The following is a 23,398-nucleotide window of genomic DNA, read 5'->3' as shown; positions in this document are numbered from 1 at the left end:
AAACAATTTCTTTCTAACTTATAGAAAGAACATATATAAATAATTAATTAATTTTTATAAAAAAGTTAAAATTTAATTACAATTTTAGTCTTCTATTTTCTCATCCACTTACTATATAGTGATTTAATAATTAATAAAGATAATTCTGATATAAGATTATAAATAAATAAAAATTAATAAGAGGTGATAAAAAAAAAGTGTGGATAACGTGGACTGAAAAGAAACGATAGAATCAGAGTCAACTAGTTAAAAAAAAAAAAAAAAAAACTGTTCCATAAACCAAAACCACGCGTCCAGCGGGAATCAAAAAGCGCGTGGTCCTATCAATTCCAAAACCGGGACCCACCGGTCTTGTTTTTTTCCTTAATCAAACACTTGCACCACTATTTTCTTTTCGCAACGCTTTTTCTCCTTTTCCTCTATTCATCTCCTCTCTATCATTCACTCATAACACTTTCTCATTTCTTCATCACCACCATCATCACTACCTTTTGCTGCATATGTATTTCTCAACATTGAAGAACTATATAATATATCTCTGATTTAGATTCATATAAAGTTGTTGTTTACATGTGAGTTTAATGTCTTATTAACCTCTTTTGGTCTTTTTCTTCTTGTCATTTTACTATCACTTTAATAATATATAGTTATTCATCAAAGTTTTTTTTTTTTTGTTACAGGGTGTCCTACTACACCAACATCACATATGTGTTAGTTCCCTAAAAGCTACCTTTAAAGTTTAATGCTTTTTTTAGTGGAACACTTAATTAAGGTGAGAATGAGATTCTTCCTTCCACCTGTTTGATCAATGGTTTAAATGAACCATCTCTGATTTTTTTAAAAAAATTTTGTTTTTTAACTTAAGGATGAAGAAAATGCAATAAAATAATTTTTTTTTTGTTGATGTGGTTTGGTTTGGTTTCATTTCAAGTTTTAATTTTGATTCAGTTTTTTGTTTGTTGTCATTAGAGCAATGATTTTGGAGGTTGAGAGAGTTTTCAAAAGGAGAATTAATCGGTAATATTTTGGGTTTTTTATTTATTTTTAATTTTGTTATTGGGTTTGATGACAGTTATTTGTGGTGGAAGATGGAAGATGCTGACTTAGATGCTGATTTTGTGTTTGTGTTTGTGTTTTTGTTGGAATGAAGAAAATGAAGATTGTGATTCTGAGAAACTGATTGAAGTTGGAAGAACAAACGGGGTTTATTAGTTTTGGTGAATTGTATCCAATGGAGACAGAAGCTGAAACTGGGCAGGCTCAGGTTCTACCGGTGAGGTCGACTAGGAAGAAAATGACGAAACAGTTGACGGGGAAGCGTGACGATACGCCTTTACATTCTGCGGCGAGAGCAGGAGATATGGTTTCTTTGAAGGGGACGGTGGATGGTGCTGAAGAGGGTAAACTGCGGGAAGTGTTTGTGAAGCAGAATCAAGGTGGTGAAACGGCACTTTATGTTGCTGCTGAGTATGGTTATGTTGATATGGTTAGGGAGATGATTCAGTATTATGATCTTGCTGATGCTGGAATTAAAGCGAGAAATGGTTTTGATGCGCTTCATATTGCTGCTAAACAAGGGGATTTAGGTATGTTTTTTATGTAGTTTTTTTTCTTCAATTGATTGTTCTTTGTGTTGTGTGGAAAAGGAGTCATGATTGAAGTTGATATTTTAAATTACGGTTGCTGTCACTGTCACATGAAAAAGGAATCTTGTTCAGAGTCAATCTTTACGGAGAATCACAATCAAAAGCATGCATCAAAAACTTTGATGTTTCAATCCAATTGAGTCTGTAGACTTTAAAAAAAAACATGAGTATAGCTTTGTTGCACCAAGTTGCTCATTTTGTGCTTTTGTGACGCGTGTGTGATCTTCAAATGGAATTAAAGTCCTGTTTTCTTTTTATACTATAAATTAGAGTTTAGATGAGTTGGATTTTAGGATTGATCAAGGCCGACATCAAGACTCAGGGAGTGTTTGTTTACAACAATTTTTGTTTTCTTTGTTGTAGATATAGTGAAGATCTTAATGGAGGCTCATTCTGAACTGGCGATGACTGTCGATCCATCCAACACAACAGCCTTACACACAGCTGCAACACAAGGGCACACTGAGATAGTGAAATTTCTATTAGAAACCGGTAGTAGCTTGGCAGCAATTGCTAGAAGTAATGGCAAAACAGCTTTGCATTCTGCTGCAAGAAATGGACATTTGGAGGTCGTGAAAGCAATTCTGGAGAAGGAGCCTGGTGTTGTAACAAGGACTGATAAAAAGGGACAGACGGCGCTTCATATGGCGGTAAAAGGGCAGAGTCTTGTGGTGGTAGAGGAGTTGATAAAAGCAGATCCATCAACAATAAACATGGTTGATAATAAGGGCAATACAGCATTGCATATAGCTACCAGGAAGGGTAGAACTCAGGTAAATTTCATTGAGCCTGCCGTAGTTCTTCTAACATTTACTCAAACAATTACTTCATATATAGGTAGGGTCATGTTTACAGTAAGTCAAATCTCATTTAAACCACCATCTTTGTCGATAAGTGGTTTATCTCTTAAAAGTTGGGATAGGTCTAACTCTGCACTACAAACTCTGCTTGTAGGGTATGAGTGGTACCCTTTATCTCTGTATAAAACGTGACTTGAGTTTTTCCTAATATACCACCTTATACACAACACTATTGGACTTGGTACGTGGATAATGTGTCAGCTAACTCAATCCTACAAAACAGACTTATAAGGAGAGGAGGATCTGTTATAAACTATATTCATACTTTATTCTTTTCAATGTAAGACTTAGATTTTTTACACCATTATCTTATGAAGCACAGACTCAAACTAGCTGATATGATACCGACACTACTAATGTCAAAAGCATAATACACCGACAATGACACATATCATATGGATGTCAGATACCAACGTGCGTTAATTCCAGAGGTATCTGTACCTCACAGCTATTATTTTCCATAATGTGCCTCTTTTGCATTGAAAACAAGAGTAAGATCTGTATTAGTTAGTTTTTGCGGGAAAAAGAATACGATTATAGTTCTAATAAGTAAAAACATATAGAGCATAGAACATGTCTTGCAAAATTGAACTGTATGTATCTATTTGGAACAAGTTGTTGCATTAGTCTAGGTAGAGTCTAAATGATTAAACTCTTTTAACTTTTCTCCATGCAGATTATTAAGTTGATACTTGGACAGAGTGAAACAGATGGCATGGCAATAAACAAAAGCGGCGAAACAGCATTAGACACAGCTGAGAAAACAGGACACTCTGAAGTAAAAAGCATTCTAACAGAACACGGTATTCAAAGTGGAAAATCCATAACAAAATCTCAACCAAAAACAGCTGCCAGAGAATTAAAACAAACCGTCAGCGACATAAAGCACGAAGTCCATCACCAACTAGAACACACTCGCCAAACGCGAAAAAGCGTTCAAGGAATCGCAAAACGTCTCAACAAAATGCACACAGAAGGACTCAACAACGCAATAAACTCAACAACCGTCGTCGCAGTCCTCATAGCAACGGTTGCATTCGCCGCTATCTTCACCGTCCCAGGCCAATTCGTGGACGATCCAAAAAAAGTTCCTAAAGGAAAGTCGCTCGGCGAAGCAAACATAGCGCCGCAAGCTGCGTTTCTAATCTTCTTTGTGTTCGATTCGTTTGCGCTCTTCATTTCTTTAGCGGTTGTGGTGGTTCAAACATCAATAGTTGTTATTGAAAGCAAAGCAAAGAAGCAAATGATGGCTATCATTAACAAACTAATGTGGCTGGCATGTGTGCTTATTTCTGTTTCATTTTTGGCATTGTCTTTTGTAGTTGTTGGGAAAAATCAAAGGTGGCTTGCAATTGGAGTAACCATTATTGGAACAACTATTATGGCTACTACATTGGGGACAATGTGTTATTGGGTTATTAGGCATCGAATTGAAGCTTCAAATTTGAGGAGTATACGTAAATCTTCAATGGGAAGCAGGTCAAGGTCTTTTTCAGTTTCAGTTGTTATGTCAGATTCTGAGATATTAAATAATGAGCGTACTAAAATGTATGCTATTTAGAAATTAATATAATAAAATTTTCACTTTAACTCTTTCAACATTGTATATTCAACTAAGTTGAGGCTTATCAATGTATATGAGGATTGAGTTTATCAATAACCCGTCTTGGTTCGAACCTGTCCTGAGCATACAGAGTAGTGTTAAATGCTTTTGAGGAAAAAATTTGCCGTTTATTGTAATCATTTTCAACTCGAGAGATTAATCTCTACTGTTACATGCAGAGTATACCCAATTTTTATCGAAAAAGTATAAGACACGTCTCTCTATCCAAATACTTGAATAAGAAGAAATTTAGAAATTTAGTTATTGTTTCTCAAGTGTTCTCAGTCGATAGCAGATGAAGGATTAGGCATTATATTCATCCAACTTTGAATGGATCCTTCAGCCTCAAGCTTTGCTGGGTTCTTGTTAACTTAACTCTCAAAGCCATTGAGCTAGGTTAATCATGTGCAGAGTTTTTAGAGATGGGAGACAAATCGGTGATCACATATGTTATTCTATTTTGAGTGGTTTGTAAAACACTTTTGGTGATTTGTAGAAAAAAGATTCTTTGCTGTTATGGTATATTTGGTTCAATCGAGAGGAGAGAACATAAGAGATTTTTATCAAGGGAAAGATAAAGATTTTAATTATTTATATGTTTGGTTCAAAATATGAAAGAGGAGAGATTTTTGAACAATTTAACATTACGATAATTAAAAAGGTCATTAAAATATATAAAATAAAATAAAAAAAATTTAAACACATTTAATGATAATAAGATGAAGATATAAAAATACAAGAAATATAAAAGGAAGATAAAATTTATTCAAAATAGAATTTTTAACATTTTAATAAGTTAAATTTATATTTAAATAAATAAATAAGAGTAAATATGCAAATATAATTAAGATGAAACACCTCTCTTCCCCTCCAAATTCCTCTAAATTGGGGGAAAGCAAAAAATGGTTCAGAAGAGATTTTGATCTCCGTCATCTACCTCTCATGCCCGTCTTAAAACTTGAACCAAACACATAAACTATTAAATATTCTCTCCACTTCTCTTCCCTCTACTCCCCTCCATTTAATCCCAACCAAACAAATCTAGGGAATGGGTAAACATTAATTGTTGGAATGTGATTACCCTAAAAATTGGTAAACAACGTTAGTCTCTTGTTAAAGGTTACTGGCGATACCGACTAGGGAGTCTAAGAATAATGCGCGTTAAGTTTCTAAATAATGTAAAAATAGTGAGAATGTGAATTGTTTTCGACAATGAACGAAATGACGTTATGAAAATAAAAGCAAGTTAAAATGAAACCGTGACTGAAAAAGTAAAGGGTTTGACCAAGAAGAACACATAAACGTAAAGTAAACTTGAAATTAAAGCTTTGCATAAATAAAAATAAGTGATCAAACATACATCGCACTCTTGGATCTCATTTCTCTCTTCGCTTGGTACTCTGAGTTTTAGTGACTTTTGTAGTAAATTTGACACCCCTATTCCCTTATTGGAACTACTATTTATACTAAAATACAAATAACTACTAAGGGCGGGCTTTTCTCCACTGAGCGCCACATTCTCCAACGCATGTCTCTTGTTTTGAAAAACCGCTTCCACACGTCCTCCCAATACGGATAAGACCGTTAAGTGGCTATTCAACCATGTTTATATCCTTCAAGTTCTTTGATCGAATCACCTGCTTTGGTCGAAATTTCTATATTGGTTACTATGTTAACACACATTTTGTGAGTTAATACATGGCTTTATGTTTTAATGTTTTTAGTATTTTAAATGCTTTTTCGTTTAATTTCTTTAATTTTGTAGTTAAATTAGTGTTTAGTGTGGAGCACAATAGGTGCTTCCTTTTTTGTCATTTATTTATGTTTTGTGTGATCAGAGGTTAGCAGGGGCAAGCATATGCAATACTGCAGTAGACTACTGCATATAGCGCAAGCTGACATCATGAAAAGAAATGCTGGGCAAATGGAATGTGATAAAGGAGGTTGTTGGCTCTTGAGGGAAGTGTGGAAGGATATAATAAATGAAGGAAAATCTTGGTGGTACAGAAAAAGAGGATAAAGACTATTCAAATTCAAAGTTAGTTGTGGAAGAGCTAGAAGATAAAAACGGGTACATCTGTACTCTATTGTTGCTGCCACACTACTGCTGATGTTGCTGCCACACTACTGCTGTAATTCTACCATAGTGTCATGTTGTCTCCCATGTACATTGTACTATCATAGTACAATATAAAGGAATATGCTTTATTATTTGGGCTTAAGTTAATGTATCATTGTAAAGGCCCAAGAACAAAAGAGAGACATTATACAGTTGGAAATCCTCTATAACTAGAGCGACAATGCAATGAAGAAAGAGGTTCTGACGCTTGGAAATTTTTTGCAGAAGTGAAATTAAGGTGGAGCCAGTGTTCCCGTCGAGGAGAGGCGTGACGGAAGACGTCACTTACTGATTAACAAATTGCAAGTGATTAAAGTGGCACACTTAGGTTTATCATTTCTATCTTCTTTCTTAGGAATATTTAGCTTAAGATCTCTCTGTGTTATGCTTATTTTACTCATTATGAGCTAAACTTGTTTTGTTCGATAATGTGAAGTTTAAGGAAATAGTAATCTTTTGTATGTTATGAATGAGTTATCTTGATATATTTTGTACATGTGAATTTATGCCATATGTTTATTTCTTTGTTTGACCAGCTTAGAAGTAGATAACAACTTGTTAATGTTGAGAGATATTTAACAAGTGAATTTCATGACAAATATGGTTGAAAATAGTAGGATAGAGATATTCACTAGATTAGATACTTTAGAGATAAAGAGCTACACTCATAGGGGAAATTCAGAATGAACTCATACATGCACCAAGGTTACAAGTGAGGCTTGGAGATTTGTTCCTTTTCTTTGATGTATATATTTATGATGTTATAGAGATACACCTCTAGATCACGTTCTGACCTCATCTGTCACGACACTACTTATCAGACTCATACATTAGATAAATTCATTAAATGGAACATTGTCTAACATATTCTTTCTCTCTGTGTTAAACCTTAATTATCTTCTTTGTTTTTCCTATTTCTTAACCACATGACACATACCATTATTTTATTACTTTTGCTCATGTTTACTTTACAACTTCTTGTATGAAAATCATTATGCTTAATACAATCTCCGTGGGATCGACACTCTTTCTTATCACTTGCTACTAATTTAACCGTGTATATTTCCACGTACATAAATTAGCCCATCAAGTTTTTGGCGCCGTTGTCAGGGATTGTTTCATTAAGATTTTGATTTTTCATTGAAGTTTGTACAATTTACATTTGAGCATTTAATCTATTTTGTCTTTTAGTAACAAAACATGTGTGTAAGAATGAAGGTAAATCAAATCACTATTTTGGCTGTTCAACTGATTGAAATACACAACATGTTACAATCCTTTATGATGCCACCTGTCGTGACTGTTACTGCACCATTAAATGTCATGAAAAACGACACTGATTTTTTCTTGTGGAGGATGGATGAATCACCCTAGTTCTGCTCATGATGCAATTTTGACAATTAATGGAACCAACCAGCTGGAGTCTATTTTGATAACTTTCATTCAAGAAACAAAGTTAAAATTTCAAGCACAAAGGGAGAATATAAAAAATTTGGAGACTCAAATTGGTCAAATTTCTACTACTTTAACCTCATAGGAGTATGAGGAGCCAAATCTCTCTGATATATCAGATGAAGACACTCTAGAAGCTAAAATAGTACAACCCATTATTGTCACACAAATTACTAATTTATCAAATCTAAATATGTAGAAGATGAAGTCTTCTGTCACGTCACCTGTAGAGAAAACATCGGACGTGCCAAAATATATGGCATCAAGAATTTTTGTTCAAGAAATACCAGCCCCACCATTCCCTAAAAGGATAAGGAAAACCAAGGAAGGTTAACTGTTTGGGAAGTTTATGTTCATGAATAAAGAAGAACTCGAGGAGGAAGGTGACATAAGAAGGCCTCCACCAAAGCCACCCGATGCAATTTGGTTGAAAAAGTATGAAACACTTGAGATGACCCCTAACATGACACCTACACAAAAGATTCCAATTCTATCACTTCTGAAGATTTCAATATAGTGTGCTCTGAAGAATGGTTATGGGAAGGCCTTTGTGTCCTTCCCAAAACTAAAGAAAAAGAAGCTGAAATCAAATGATGTTGTTGTCCAGTAGGCGACCTCTGTCATGCCTCATGAGGTTGAACAAAATTGGATGAAGAAAGTAGAGAAAGTGTGGAAGAAGAGAAAAAAGTCCCAAAAATATGGAATGAGGAAAACCAGCAGACTTGTAGCCTGACTAGTATTTCTCACAAAAATTATGGTATGTCAGGTTCCATATGTCCTATGACTTGTTGGGGCATCTGTTCTGATGTAACACATAGGCAAGGTATAAACATTCATACACAATACTGAAAAGTAAACAACACACAAAACTGTTTACCCAGTTCGATGTACAATAACATCTACTCTGGGGGCTACCAAGTCAGAGATAAAGTTCACTATGATAGTATCAATTCAAAGCACTATGCAAACAACCTCCGGTTCACACGTAAACAACCTCCGATTTACTGACTTCTCACTTAATCACTACCCAACTAACTTTCTACCTAAGACTTACCTAGGTATGAGGCCCTCCTCAACTCCCCTTCAATTACAGTCAGTGATTGGATACTTCTAAACACTTAGAATAAACAGGAAGACACACATCCAACATAATACCTAGCAAAGACTCTTGACTAAGAACAATACTTAGAGTTTCTTAAAAGCTTCCTCCAAGAACAATAAACATTATATGCTTAAAAGATTTGCATATAATCATTTTTGTAAAAAAATAAATTATTTTACTCTAACCCCTTGGTTTTAAAAAAAACGAGGGGTTAAAGTATTTTTTTATTTAAAAATTGTTACATTGTTTATCCAGAATATCAAAAATACATTATATGCAACAAATCTTCACAGAATATCAAGACTGTTTACCCAAAATATAAAAAATACAGCATGTCCAGGTCCCATACAAGATGCTAGAGATTTGTACTTGAATGTCAGACATGCCTTCACCAAGATTGATTGTTGATGCTATCATTATCACTGCCTTCACCAGCGAATACAATTTACATGCTTTGAATGCATCCAACTTATAATTAGGTGTTTAGACATCAAATTGAACTCACCACCGCTAAAATGTATAATGATTATCGGAACCTCCAATACTTTTGATATAGTCGAAAAGGTTGGATTCAATCATCTTTAAGGCAGATTGAATCAATATTCATGGCGTCTTTACAAAAAGAATCTAGATTAGAAAAAGTGAGTGACATGATAGATTTAGGAAGACCTGATGAAGAAGACACTAAGTTAGTGTCGCTATAGCTAGGCGATCAATTTCTTGAACTATCACTAGACGAGCTTTCATAACTAGCGAAAAGCTCAATTTCTACAAACCTATAATCCACTCTCCCCGTGCTCGAATTGAAGCTTTTCAGCCACTTATTCCATAACTCACACATTTTGGCATCATTTCGGGGCTATGTGTTTTAGTTGAAGATTGAAAACTAGAAGGAAAGAATGACACATTGAAACTTGTTGAAAATCTATAAGATGAAAAGATAAGAAAAATGAAAAACAATTCATATTTATAAGATTTGAGTGGCAGATAAAATGACATATGAATTTAAGGCTACTTTATTAGATGTGCAAAAAGTAGGGATAATGACTCCTATTTCCAAGGCGTCCGACCTCATCACTACTAGGGGAAGTGAAATAGTCAAGTGACAAACATACATTGGTCGATCACACTCTAAGACCACCACATTTTCAGAAATCAAGTGAGCTCGCTCGAAAAGGGGCATCCACCGAAGCATGCAGGATAATGAATGACTAGTCCTGAATAATTATCTCGCTCTTATACAGTTCATGTTTGAGAGGTTGTGTATATGTCTGATTTATTGGTGTACTATATGTAAGCACTTCATCCTTACACGACTCATGCTTGGGGAGTTTTGTATATGTCTCGTTTATTGGTATACCTTACGAAAGCACTTTGCCTATACACAAACTCATGTTTAAGGGGTTGTATACATGCCCGATTTCTTGATATACCTTATGAAAGCACTTTCCACTTACACGACTCATGTTTGGGAACCGTGTACATGTCCAATTTCTTGATATACCTTATGAAAGTATTTTGCCCTTACACAACTTATACTTGAAAGCGTGTACATGTCTCATTTCTTGGTATATCTTATGAAGACACTCCATCTTTAGACGACTCATACTTGAGAGACTCCACTCATGCTCGATTTCTTGTTATAAATTTTAACATAATAAAAATCAAATATATTATTTTGAAAAGCTATTTAAATAAATTTTCATCTAAAGTTTTTTTTTTTCTAAAAATTGAAAAAGTTATTCTATCATAAAAGTAAAACATGGTTTAAAAAATGTACTAAAATACCAATTTAATCAATTAAACTTTTCAGAAATTTAACTGCTTATTCAGCAACAAACAATCGAGGGTGAAGAAACGCTGAAAAACGCATCACAATTTCAGTATAGTCACGAAAACTGAAGAACGACACATCGTTTTCAGGGATCATCAAAACACGTAACAGTCTTCAAAATCTCGAAAGATCAAAAGCTAAACACATTGCAAATTTCATCGCTTCCGTGAAGATCGAAAAATGGACGACGAATTGCTCGAGTTGCAGAGACAGTTCGAGTTCGCTCAACAAGCCAAGTCCAGTATCCGATTATCCGATCGAAACGTCGTCGAATTAGTCCAGAAATTGCAGCAACTTCAAATCATCGATTTCGAGCTTCTTCACACTGCTTCCGGCAAAGAGTACATCACTCTCGTACGCTCTTTGCTTCGTCTTTTTTTTTTTTTTTTGCGATTAGGTTTAACGGAATTGATTCTTGATAATCGATTATATTTTCTTGCTTTTGACTTAATTCTCGATAATCGATTACGATTCTTGATATGAATTAATTGTTTGTTTACGCGGTTGATTATACTGTTAGGATCAATTGCGAAATGAGATGGTGACTGAGGTGAAGAGATTAGGGCGAATTTCTGTGATTGATCTTGCTGATGTTACTGGAGTTGACTTGTACTATGTTGAGAAATTGGCTCAGAGTATTATAACTGATCACAGAGAATTGATGTTGACTCAAGGGGAAATCGTTACGGAGTCTTACTGGGATTCGATTGCGGAAGAGATTAACGAGAGGCTTCAAGAATGTAGTCAGATTGCTTTGACAGAACTCGCTGCGCAATTGAATGTTGGTTTGGATTTGATTGCATCTGTGTTGGAGCCGCGACTTGGAACTATAGTGAGTTTATTTGTTTTTTTTTTTTTTGTGTTGGTTTGGATATGTTTTTGGAATGGTAAGTGAAAATTGTGATTTGGTGAATGCTGGTTTTGTAAATAGGTGAAAGGAAGGCTTGAAGGTGGGCAGTTGTATACTCCTGCCTATGTTGCTCGTGTTAGTGCCATGGTTCGAGGTGCTGCTAGGGGCATTACAGTTCCGACAAATTTGACAGTGTTATGGAGCTCGTTGCAGAATTTACTGCAAGAAATGGATGGAGCTAGTGGTGTGGCTGTTGATGGATCTTTTTTCCAGTCTTTGTTTAATGGACTTGTGAAGGGAGGTGAAATTTTAGGGTCTGTTCGTGCTGGAGTGCATTGGACACCAGCTGTGAGTGACATGATTTGACATAGATTTGATATATTTTAAATTGATGCCTGGATTTTATGGTTTTCATATTTGATTTAGGCAATTTGGAGCTGTTCACTTCTTGTTACATACTTTTATTGTTTGACTGATAAAAATTGGGATAATGTCCAAATTCTTTTGCTTATCCACTTCTAAATTATTACTCTTTAATCCTCTTACTGTTAGTGTCTATCTGTCATGCATATGCATTGATGCCATTAACATAGTTCCCATATCAATTATTTGAAGTTGTTTATTGTGTTTTTATGTCACACGATAGGTATTTGCTGTTGCTCAAAAGGAATCTGTGGATTCATTCTTTTCACAAGTATGAACTCTCTCTTCTCTCGTCTTTCACTTTTGCTTAAGATTCCAAACATTTTGTATAGTAATAATAGCATATGATCCATTGGTTTGAGCTAGATAACTGCCTTTATAGGTTTTGTTTGAATGTACTTGTTTACTGAACTGCTCCATTCATGTTGTGCTGCGTTTGTATGCTTTAGAATTCTTTTATCAGCTATGACGTTCTGCAAAAACTTGGAATTCCCCAGCCCGTTCAATTCTTGCAGGTAACTAAGTTGTTCTTATGTTGATTCTATTTCCAAATAATAACCATTTGGATCATATATAGATATTTGTGAAATAATACTTTGTACTAAGTTTGCACAATCTAATTTAGTCCAGATATCCTGAAGGCAAACCTCTTGTTACAACATTTGTTCACCCATCAATGATTGAGATGCTAGATGCTGCTACCGAGGATGCTCTAGAACGCGGCAGCTGGTAAGGGAATTAGCATAACCCCCACCCCAAATCCTCAGTTTCTGTTTCTGTTTCTGTTTCACCCTTTTTTACGTTGGTAAGTTGATCAGGTTCAATACCTCGATTTTCCTCACTGAAGTTATAAAGTATAATCCAAAAACCTTGTAATCGTGTTGATATTTCTCTTCCTTTCATTTCCCTCCTATTCCTACTTCTGCATCACCTAGTTGTCCGCACAGGGAAAAAGTCCAAATTAGACTTCAAAACATGCTCATAGATAAGCTTTAACGTGCTAGCTGTTTCTCAATATTATTCAATACCTATTAGGCTATTACTCACATGAGAAGGGGTCTTTAACGTGCTAGCTGTTTCCTTATTATTTTAACAGTACTTTCTTCATATGGATAATGATTATGGCAACTGGATGATAATGACTAATCCCATTCTCCTTTCTCTTCTATGCTCTCTCTCACAAGCACACATGCACGCGCACATGCGTAGTGCAGGGGATCTCTTTACATTGTTTACAAAACACACGAACACAAACACACACACACACACATGCAGTGCAAGGGATCTCTTTACATTGTTTACAAAAGTTGTAGTTAGTTACACATTGGATATTTTTTCAATGCATCAAATCCTTACTGACATAATGATGTTGCAGGAGCGATTCTCTTTCCTTATTGCCCTCATCTTTTACACCTCAAGATGCATCTAAAATGTTGTTCCTCTGTCAATCTGTACAATTGGCTCTAAAGGTGATACTAGCTACCTTATTAATTTGCGCTTTGCTCTTTCGATTCAAAAGTTGATAAACCTTTTTTTTGCAGTCTAACAAAGCGCATATATTTGGGGACTTCTATGTATTGAGCAGCAGCTTTATGAAGGTTTGTTGTGGAATTTATTGTAGTCATATAGACCTCAAGATAAATGAGTTAATTCTACTAGCCATGTCACTGATTTTGTGGTGCAAATGCAACTAATATGGCCTGGTTTAAATATTGGTTTAGAAGATTTAATAAACATAATTTTTCCGCGAGTATAGTTAATGAGAACAAAAAACTGTGCTAGTTATATTATGAATTTTGCATGCAATAGATTCAAAGGTGCTGAATCAAATGGCTCCCATGGTCACCAACTAACCATTCCATAGCTACCGTGGGAACTCCAAAAAAAAGTGATGATATAAAATGACTGCAGTGTCATGTTTTGTACAGAGCGGTTGTATTAGATGTGTGATTAATATGTGTGCATCCTGCTAGGCTTAAGATTTCTTTCCAATAATTTATTTCCCCGCTGCATCCAGCTTTTGGCTTCTTTATCTTCTCTCTTTTGTTATTTAAGAGCCAACAGCCAAGAATGAAGTTCCTGTTGAATAGAAAATGTCTATCTGTAACTTTTGTTTTCTTTTTATATCACTGGTTTCCTAATGTCTATATGCTTCTGTCCTCCATCTATCAGGACATTTGCGATCGTACGGTGAAAGAATTAGAGGCATTAGCTGTTTCAAGGTCTTTGGGCACCGTAAAACCTGGTGATTTACCAATAGCCAATGAAGTAAAAGCAGGGTATGATTCAAGCAAGTTAAGTGAGTCCAGTGAAATGGCAAGTGACGGTGGTTCCAACAAGCATGCTGATAAAGGGCCAAAGAAGAAAAAGGGGAAAGCCACTGGAAATACATTAGCAAATCAATCTGAAAGTGGTGCTGATAACCAAGAGCATACTTCTACCAAATCTAAAAAAAGCCAGAGAAGGGGTAAGGATACATCTTCACAAACATCAGATTCAAAGCAAGGTTCTAGGAAAGAATCACTTAAAATGAAAGAGGATAATCTCAGTAGTCCCTCAGAAGAATGGATCATGGAGAAGATTACAGCTTTGGTTCCTGATTTTGAAGAACAAGGTTTGCTAATTATGACTTTGGATATACTCTTTCTGCATATGCATTTTATCCAATTTCTTAAATTATGTGCTATAATTGATAGGTATTGATGATCCTGAAACAATTCTTAGGCCTTTGGCTAACAAGTTAAGGCCTACAATAATCAATACTTGGATGGAGAAAAGGAAGGCATTGTTTAAAGATAATGCAGAAAGAATGAAACAATTGCTTGATAATTTGCAGAAAAAACTCGATGAGGTTTGACTGCTCTGTAGTATCTTTTTGTACTTTATTTGTCCACTGTGTCCATGTTTGTACTTTATTTTATCTTTCCTTTGTGTATACTTATCTGAACATGTCCTTGTGTGATTTGTTTTTTTTGGCAGTCTTTCTTAAACATGCAACTGTATGAAAAAGCCTTAGAATTGTTTGAAGATGATCAATCAACTTCTGTAAGTCAAGTTAATTGAAATTTGAAAATGTTATTTTCACTGTTGAAGCATGAATAAATTAATGTATCTTTGATGCCCAGGTTGTTTTGCATAGGCATTTACTAAGGACAGTAGCAGCCCCTATGGTTGACATGCTTCTTCATGACTTGGTATTATATACAGCAATTATTCTGTTGATATTTCTTGAGGCTTAATAAAACCTAAAAACACTATGGATTCAACCTTTTACAGGATGAGCACAACAAATTAAAGAACGGAGTAGAAGTGCAGGAATCTCCAAATTCTGAGTCTATTTCGTTGAGTCCTGGAGATAGAGCTGCAATTGTAAGACTTGAGAGGAAAATATGAAATGATAATACTCTGCGTAATGATATTTATAATTAGAATCAGAATGAATAAATCTTACAAGAAGTTTAATCAAAGCAAACATAATTTCACAAGATACTATCAAACTTAAGATGCAATGAATCCTATGATAGAATGAAGTTTAATTCCACTTCGAATGTGAAACAATAGCTATATTATGTTTTCAACAGTAAGAATATTACATTAATTGGAAAGTTATGCTTTTCTGTTCTGATGCTTTTAGTATATCAAATCTTAGATACTTGTAAACTATCTTCTTTAGTGGAACACATAAAATGACTTAAAATATTACATTTATTGTTATTTTCTTTTGTAGTCTAAGAGTTTTCCAGGAGCTCTTGCAAATAAGGCTCTTGCTGTTGTAGAAGCATTGGAAGGAAAGGTTAGCATTTTTATTTCCGAAACATTATGGTTAACGCTGGTTAGCATTTTTATTGTATAAGTTCACTCGATCACTTATCAGTTCACAGTTGCAGCTGGTTGGCTGGAAATATCTTGTTATAACTTGAAACTTATTTTTCTGTTCGATTTTATAATGCTGCAACTAATATTTGAATATTCAATACAATAGAGGGTGGAAACATTCATGTCTTCATTCAGAGCTGTGACAGAAGAGAGGTAATAACTTGTCTTTTTTGTAAGTAGTACTTATAGCGTTGCTTTTACCAAAGCTTCTCTCTTGACGTGAAACCTCATGTGATTAATTTTTCCAGTGGGTTGCCTTTGAAAAAGCTTGACAAGAAACTAGAAAGAACACTTCTACATTCATATCGTAAGGTATGTACTGAAACTATAAGTTTGGCAAAACTTTAGAATGACAAGAAGAAATACTCCTGAATTAGTTCTTTTACAACTATTATAAGACTGATCAATTCCACTCAAATACTGATGAAGCTCAGCTCCTTCCACCAAATCTGTTCTATGAAAACAGTAATGCCAATAAAATAGACACAATACCATAACACAACAATGCAAATGAACAACTGGCTTGATACCACATGCAATGACAACCCTTTCCCCAGCCAATGACTTTTCTATTTTCATCTAATCTTGCTGCTCCCCTATACCCTCTTATTGGGCCTTATCTACTGTTAGACCATTTTTCTGTTTACATCCTGTCCTATCTATATCTATGTCAGTGTTAATTACAATGATTCAAGATATTCAGTTTTCTATCCTACACTAGTTCCTAAGATTGCTCCTAATTGATTCTACGACACACGTGAAACAGTAGCTTAATTATCTAAAATATTCTTACACTATGTGTGAAGCTGGAAATCACTTATTATAGCTTGTCACTTATATAGCTGGCCTGGTGACCTCTAAAGGCCTCAGTGTATGCAAGTTGACAAATATAATGTGGATATTGTTATGATCTCTCGCAATTAAATTTTCTCTGGTGCAACTTGGCAATTAATCTCAATATATTTCCGGAAAAATAGGATTTCAAGATATATGTAGTGCAACATGGTTGCCACGTGAGTTTCATTGGTTGCAATTCATAGTTGTTTAAATTGTTAGAGCAGTAGTTCATAGGCTTCAGTACCCATCATTTGATACTCAACTTTTGCACTTGATTTGACAACTGTTTACTTCTTTACCATGATATTATATTTCCTCCAAAGTAAACAGTGTCATGGCCTAAATAGAGCTTTAAATAAGATAAATTTGCTTCCCAACTGGCATCTATATAAGCACAAATTTACACATGCTCTCTATCTTTGTTTAGTAAACATTTTGTAAATGCTCTTCGAATGTATCTATATCTTTGAACAACAATATCGCAGTTAGAGTCGCACGTAGAATCAAGGAATTTACTTATTGCACTCACGAGCGTTAATAAGGAGATAGTTAATCTCGTTATCATGATAGATAGATAGATAGATGTAGCACCCCAGCTAGTGCGTAAAAGCTTTTGTTTTGGTGGTTGCTATAATGGGACATTTCAACTTTCAAAGTAACCTCCAATACAACAATGACAACAACAACAACCAAGCCTTGTCCCACTAAGTGGGGTCGGTTATATGGATCAAGTTTTGACATAATGTTCTATCCAGAACCATGCTGTTAAGCTCGAGATCTTTTTTAATAAATTCTCTTATAGTCTTTCTAACGAGGCTTTAATAAGTGAATAGAGTCACATGGACCAACTTCAATTGTAAATTCCTATAGGCAACAATGAGATATTTTCCCACTGGCTTAGGATTCATGTGACTTTGGTTTGAAAGGCACCATTATTAAACATTTATTTGATGTTCTTTTCAATTTCAGTATGTTATATAGGATATTCAAGATTGCTTAAATTGTAATTCTCCCTAATATTAGCAGGCTAGTCCACTTTACATAGAATTTTCGTTTGTTTTTGCAATGATACTCTGCAATTTGGATGATCTTAAACTGTGTCTTCTATCATTGTTATCATCAGGAATTGACATCTCAAGTTTCGGTCGAGACTGACCCTGTATCACTTCTGCCGAAAGTCGTGTCTTTACTCTATGTCCAGGTAACTTAATGATACTTCCCCCTCACCTCAACAAAAAAAAAAAAAAAACTCTTATTCCCATCATTAACATTGATTGGTATTTGTATCAACAGGTTCACCATAAAGCTCTACAAGCCCCTGGAAGGGCCATTTCTGTTGCTATTTCTCAATTGACGGTATGTTCTTTCCATTTGCTTAGTTATGCATCAAGACAACTGAAATAATAGTAATTGCACAAATCAAAACAAGTATTTGTATATTAACTGACAGCAAGTACTAAAAAACGTTGTTGAACCCTGAGATAAACAATGATGCCACATTACCCTTGTAATTAAAATATGATCTGCTGGTGATATTTAATTAAGATATGGTTATTATATGTGGTTTCTTACTTGTTTTTCTGTTCATTATCTCAGATAAATCTTAAAAACTTTATCAGAGCACAATCTATTCCATGTTACATTTGAATGGTTGTTTAATACGAAACTGTTGTTATTCATGATTCCTGCATGTTGCATTTAACCATGTAGGGCTTTACATTCTCAAATTTGGTTATCTTATAGTGGTAAAAACTATTATCTTTCTTACACTTATTTTGTTGAAAGATAATTGCAACACCTATACTGCCATACATCACGGGCAATATAAAAAATTTTAGGCCCATTTATGCACTAGCTTTGACAATAATCTGATATCAGGCAACCAAGGAAAAATAGTTCTCATGGATTCCACAAGAACAATGAATACTTTGTAGGACTGAATAGTTTGCAATAATATATTATTTAATTTATTCTTTATCAAAAGCTGAATGAATATCTTAGGGAACCTAAAGTAGTCTTAGGGTGTTTGTAATAAAAAAAAAAAGTTAAATATCCATAAAATATTGTAAAATAACATCTTTTGTAACTTTTCCCTAATTTTGGTTCACATGTTTTATTTGTTAGGATAAGCTTGACGAGTCTGCTTGCAAGATTTTAGCTGATTATCAAGCTGCTGCCGTTACTCTTTTGACACTATCAGCAACTCCTGATGATGTGAGTAGTTTCTATACACGCACTGTTCATTTATGCACTGTTCATTTATACATGTTATTATGGTTGATCTCACAGAATTTTGATCATTCCTCTCTAAGATATCAAAGTAATCAAACTTATGTTCTAAACCGTCTTCTGTTGAGTTCTAAAGCAAGTTTTTCCAATGTCTTTGTTGATTAATTAGAAAATAAATACGAGTTTCATATGAACATGTTGCATTAACTATTTTAAAAATGAGCATGTGATATTTCTGGGAGTGTGATATATTTGTGAATGTTTATACCTGCCCAATTCAATGTGCAGTTGATTATTTTGAATAATAAGTCATTTAGATTGTAAACTAATTTTTTTTCTTTTCTATTTTGTGTAGGAAGACAGTTGTGCATCGGACAGAATTCTGAGTAAAAGAGAGCTTCTTGAGAGCCAAATGCCGGCTCTCAAAAGCTTGGTTTCGAGCACCCCACGGTCATAAATAGTTTTCAAATCAAATCTACCACCTGAATGGAGCTCTACTGTAATTTGTTAGGATGGACGAATTTTATGTTAGTTTAGTCTATACAACTTGTATAAACTATACAATGCACTGCAGAAAAATAGTTTTCTTGAATTTTCACTCCATGAAATGTCTTTTAACCAAAATTGTCAAATTAACAAAAAATGTTAGCACTATTTTAGAACTTATATTTTGCTACAGAAGGTTGAGTTTATAATAATAATTAGATTTTTGGTTCATTAATTTTTAGTTTCATGCAGGTTTCTTAGTTAAATTTTATTTAAAGTCTCAAAAATATCTCCATTAATTTTAAACTAAGAAACCTCAATTAAAACTTATGTACCCAAAAAACTCTAATTAAAACCCAGAAATTGAAGTCTTATCTTCAATTTCTAAACTCGAAAATTAAAGTGTATTCTTGTTTAATTTCTAATCTTAAAAATTTAAAATAAATTTTTAAATCTAGAAATCTCAATAAAAATTCATAAATTAAAATCTCTTCATCTTTTTCTTTATATGAATGAAATAGATGTTGAAAGAACCACTAGCAAGTCTGCAATAGCTAAATCAAAATCAAATTCAAAACCATAATCCCAACTTTAAAAAAAGTAATTTTATTAAAGCCTGACAAAAAAATATAATTTTACTAAAACCTGACAGTGGTCCTTAGTTTTCTTTTATCAAGAGTAACATACAGGTTTTTATGGAAAAAGGAAGAAGAATAGCAATCGAAAAATTCCTCAACATATCTATAACCACATCCATATTTACTAGATCTTCTCATTATGAATGTTTTTTTATTAAGAAAATTAAACCCAGCAATTTCAGATTGACTACCAGCAATTTCAAATTGACTGCAAGCAATGACCAACTAGCTAATCTATCTTCTTTTCATCCAAAAATTAAGGTCTTTCAGACAAAGTGAAAATGAAATTAAGGTATATCGGGAAGATAAAGTGAAGCTTTGTTGGCTTTGAAGATTTTTAGGTTAGGTTGCCTGTACTACAATAGACTCACTGGTCTATTTTAGCAACATGCACCTTAGGATGCATTTAAGTATTTTTTAGTTAAACCTTACTAAAACACACCTTCATAAAATTAAGTGGGTGTATTATAGCAAACCCTGTGGAATTTGCTATGATACACCCACTTGTTTTTATGAAGGTCTATTTTAGCAACATGCACCTTAAGGTGCATATAACCATTTTGTAGTTAAAACTTGTTAAAATAGACCTTCATAAAAACAAGTGGGTCTATTGTAGCAAAACCATATATATATATATATATATATATATATATATATATATATATATATATATATATATATATATATATATATATATATATATATATATAAAATATGTGAAAAATTGTATTTTATGTATTTTGTTGCGGGTTCGGGTTTGGGTGAAAAAACCCGAACCCAACGGGTGTGGGCGTGGATGTCATTTTACCACCCGAATACCTTTTGGGTTTGGGTGCCGATTTCGGGTGCGAATTTGGGTAGTGTGAAACCTGCACCCGACCCGATCCATTGCCATCCCTAATAGTGATCATAGACAGAATTTCGTTTAGTGATCATCAAAGACATCAAGATAGAAACTATCAATAAAAGAATCAGGAGACAAAATTGAGTGGTTAGAAAGAAATTATGGTTCAAAGTCAGTTATTAATGCAAACTATGAATGGCTTATAAACTCCAACAACAATTAAAGAAATCCAAATCCATCTAAAAAAAACAACAAGCAATGTCGAATTACAAACCCCATTAAAAAACACAGTCAACTAAACACCATCTAGACATAAATGAAGAAGTAAACTACTTGGGAATCCAAAAACAACCTCACCCTCAATAAAATAACAACTTGTGGAAGGGTAGAACTATTTCAATCGGTGGTAGGGTGACTTTAATTGACTCGGTGCTTAATGCTATTCCTATTTTCAGTCTTTCTTTCTATAAAGCACCAAATAAAGTTTTACAAGAAATTAGGGGGCTCCTTAGTAACTTTTTGTGGAGCGGAAACATCAACAAAAGAAGCATTCATTGGGTGAAGTGGAAGAATGTGTGTAAGCCCAAAGAGAGAGGCGGATTAGGAATAAGAGACGTTGGTGAAATGAACAAAGCTCTTCTTCTTAAATGAAAATGGAGAATCTTGAAGGAGGACAAAGCCATTTGGAGCAAATTTCTTCTTTTGAGATATCATAATCCAAAACTTAAAGTGTTAGCTTCAAGTGAAGAAACTCTAAACCGGGGAGATTCTAGTTGGTGGAAAGATATCATCCTTAACGACTTCAAGGTGGAGAGCTCCGACGAAGGTTTTGCCGATTGGGTTAAATGTGACTTCAAGAAAGGTAACAATATTCTTTTTTGGCATAGTTGTTGGTTGGGTGATCAATCTCTTAGTGCATCTTTCCCGCACTTGTTCGATCTTTCAACCAATAAATTATGTGCGGTTCGAGACGCCTTTTCTTGGAACAATGGAGTTTACTCATGGAATTTTGATTATATTGTTGGTAATGATAGTTTGGTTCTTTCGGGCACGAATTTTCCCCACTCGGGCACTTAGGGGAGGGGTCCGGTTTTTGATTCTCAATTGAGGGGTTTAAAGGAGTTATTGAACGGCATTGCGCCGGTTGATTCGGAAAGAGATGATTTTCATTGGAAATTAACCACTAATGGTTGGTTTTCGGTAGATAGTGTGTCAAATTTGGTGTCTTATGCAAAGGAAATGTCTTGGCCTCTTCCTACTTGCAAATTGTTGGAAGTCATTTGGAAGATCAATATTCCGAAAAAATCAAGATTTTCGTGTGGAGGTTTTTTATAAATAGACTTCCTCTAAAAGTCTTATTGTTTCAAAGAGGTTTGGCTAGCACCATCTACCCCGATTGCACTTTTTGCACGAATCATCCGGAAACGTTGGAACATCTCTTCCTCAATTGTCTAGCCATGAAGGCGGTTTGGGAAAGAGTTTATCTTTGGTTGGGAAACAACTTGGACATATCTATAGAAGAATTCAAAAAAATTGGATGCATTCAAGAGACGGTGAAAAATGCTAAGAATAGAGTTATCCTAAATTTTATTTGGGTGGCTCTTATTTGGAGCATTTGGCTAATGAGAAATGCCATGGTTTTTGATAATGTTCATTTTAGCTTTGAGGTGGTTATTTTCAATACTATGTTTTACTCTTGGAGATGGTTGTGTAATAGTGATCCCAACTCTAGGCTTATTTTTTATGATTGGTACAAACTACCTCTAATTACTACTATCTATAATTAGAGTTTCTCGATTGTAAGGGTTGCACCCCTAGTGCGATTTCTTTAATCATTGCCTATTAAAAAAAACTCTAAGGTTGGAAGAAACTCTACATTAGTAGATGCAACTTTCGTCATCCCGACAAAAGAACACCAATGTCTATTAAGAATTTGGAGTTGCAGATAGATCAAGTACAAAAGCAAATAAGAAATCAACAAAACCAAGTAACAACATCTCAAAATCATTGTCCATCTATCACAACTAGAAGTGGAATAGAAATTTGCAAAGGTGACAAAGGCCAAAGAGTGATGAAAGAAAGAAAAAAACTAGATAAATGATGAATCTGTTAGATCTTGTGTTGGGGTTTTGCTGTAAAACATGGACAAGAAGAAGATGAAAACGTTACGATAAAAGTTGCACAAAATAAATTTCAAAGCGTGTGTTTACACTAAGCTTTAGGTTTGATTCGCCCCACCAATTTAGGTATTTGGGTACAAATAACGGCGAATCACTTTCAGGATACTTTGGAAACCTTAACATGAATCACACATTCACATTAAGCATATCGACCAACGATATTTTACCAAATAAAGTTTTCTCATTTACTCTCGTGCACTACAAAAATAAAGAAATGACTTATATGTGAGTGATCTGCTCCCTTAGGTGGTTTTTGGGTGATAGCAAATATGTGTGATAAAGACATCCATGAATGTTATCTAAATTGATCTCTACGTTTCCATCATGTTTTGTCATATGAGTTCATGCTACAAATTGGTTTAAAGTGTAAAATCTCATAATGTTGAAGGATGAGTCAACACAAAACATCATGTGTCAAC

General features: G+C 34.4%; 2 protein-coding genes across 3 annotated transcripts; both read left to right on the top strand.

Annotated features, from left to right (window-relative positions):
• Positions 1–415: 415 nt before the first annotated feature.
• Positions 416–4,182, top strand: LOC131601932 (ankyrin repeat-containing protein At5g02620-like). 2 transcript variants are annotated; one of them, XM_058873862.1, is made up of 6 exons: positions 416–572; positions 681–772; positions 970–1,017; positions 1,151–1,586; positions 2,010–2,419; positions 3,183–4,182. In XM_058873862.1, the coding sequence occupies exons 4-6, from the start codon at positions 1,232–1,234 to the stop codon at positions 4,065–4,067; spliced, it is 1,650 nt and encodes a 549-aa protein (XP_058729845.1). In that variant the 5' UTR covers positions 416–572; positions 681–772; positions 970–1,017; positions 1,151–1,231; the 3' UTR covers positions 4,068–4,182. The 2 variants fall into 2 exon arrangements, with proteins under 2 accessions (XP_058729845.1, XP_058729846.1); XM_058873863.1 differs by lacking the exon at positions 970–1,017 and having other exon boundaries at positions 1,073–1,586.
• A 6,420-nt stretch (positions 4,183–10,602) lies between these two features.
• Positions 10,603–19,485, top strand: LOC131601931 (E3 UFM1-protein ligase 1 homolog). The gene is made up of 20 exons (XM_058873861.1): positions 10,603–10,970; positions 11,137–11,448; positions 11,548–11,814; positions 12,113–12,160; positions 12,339–12,404; positions 12,515–12,618; positions 13,265–13,358; positions 13,431–13,487; positions 14,062–14,503; positions 14,586–14,740; positions 14,869–14,934; positions 15,015–15,083; positions 15,166–15,258; positions 15,617–15,682; positions 15,872–15,918; positions 16,014–16,077; positions 17,726–17,803; positions 17,896–17,958; positions 18,727–18,816; positions 19,187–19,485. The coding sequence occupies exons 1-20, from the start codon at positions 10,797–10,799 to the stop codon at positions 19,286–19,288; spliced, it is 2,457 nt and encodes an 818-aa protein (XP_058729844.1). The 5' UTR covers positions 10,603–10,796; the 3' UTR covers positions 19,289–19,485.
• Positions 19,486–23,398: the final 3,913 nt, after the last annotated feature.

This window comes from Vicia villosa, linkage group LG5 (assembly GCF_029867415.1).
Source record: "Vicia villosa cultivar HV-30 ecotype Madison, WI linkage group LG5, Vvil1.0, whole genome shotgun sequence".
In the NCBI taxonomy this organism is placed as follows: Eukaryota; Viridiplantae; Streptophyta; class Magnoliopsida; order Fabales; family Fabaceae; genus Vicia; species Vicia villosa.
This window is presented reverse-complemented; position numbering and strand designations above follow the sequence as displayed.

Excerpts from the sequence above, each read along its gene's own strand:
- LOC131601932 (XM_058873863.1), top strand. The coding sequence starts at position 1,232 with ATGGAGACAGAAGCTGAAACTGGGCAGGCTCAGGTTCTACCGGTGAGG. Across the intron at positions 1,587-2,009 it reads TGCTAAACAAGGGGATTTAG|ATATAGTGAAGATCTTAATG; the intron begins GTATGTTTTTTA and ends TCTTTGTTGTAG. Across the intron at positions 2,420-3,182 it reads CCAGGAAGGGTAGAACTCAG|ATTATTAAGTTGATACTTGG; the intron begins GTAAATTTCATT and ends TTCTCCATGCAG.
- LOC131601931 (XM_058873861.1), top strand. The coding sequence starts at position 10,797 with ATGGACGACGAATTGCTCGAGTTGCAGAGACAGTTCGAGTTCGCTCAA. Across the intron at positions 14,935-15,014 it reads AAGATGATCAATCAACTTCT|GTTGTTTTGCATAGGCATTT; the intron begins GTAAGTCAAGTT and ends TTTGATGCCCAG. Across the intron at positions 15,084-15,165 it reads ACATGCTTCTTCATGACTTG|GATGAGCACAACAAATTAAA; the intron begins GTATTATATACA and ends AACCTTTTACAG.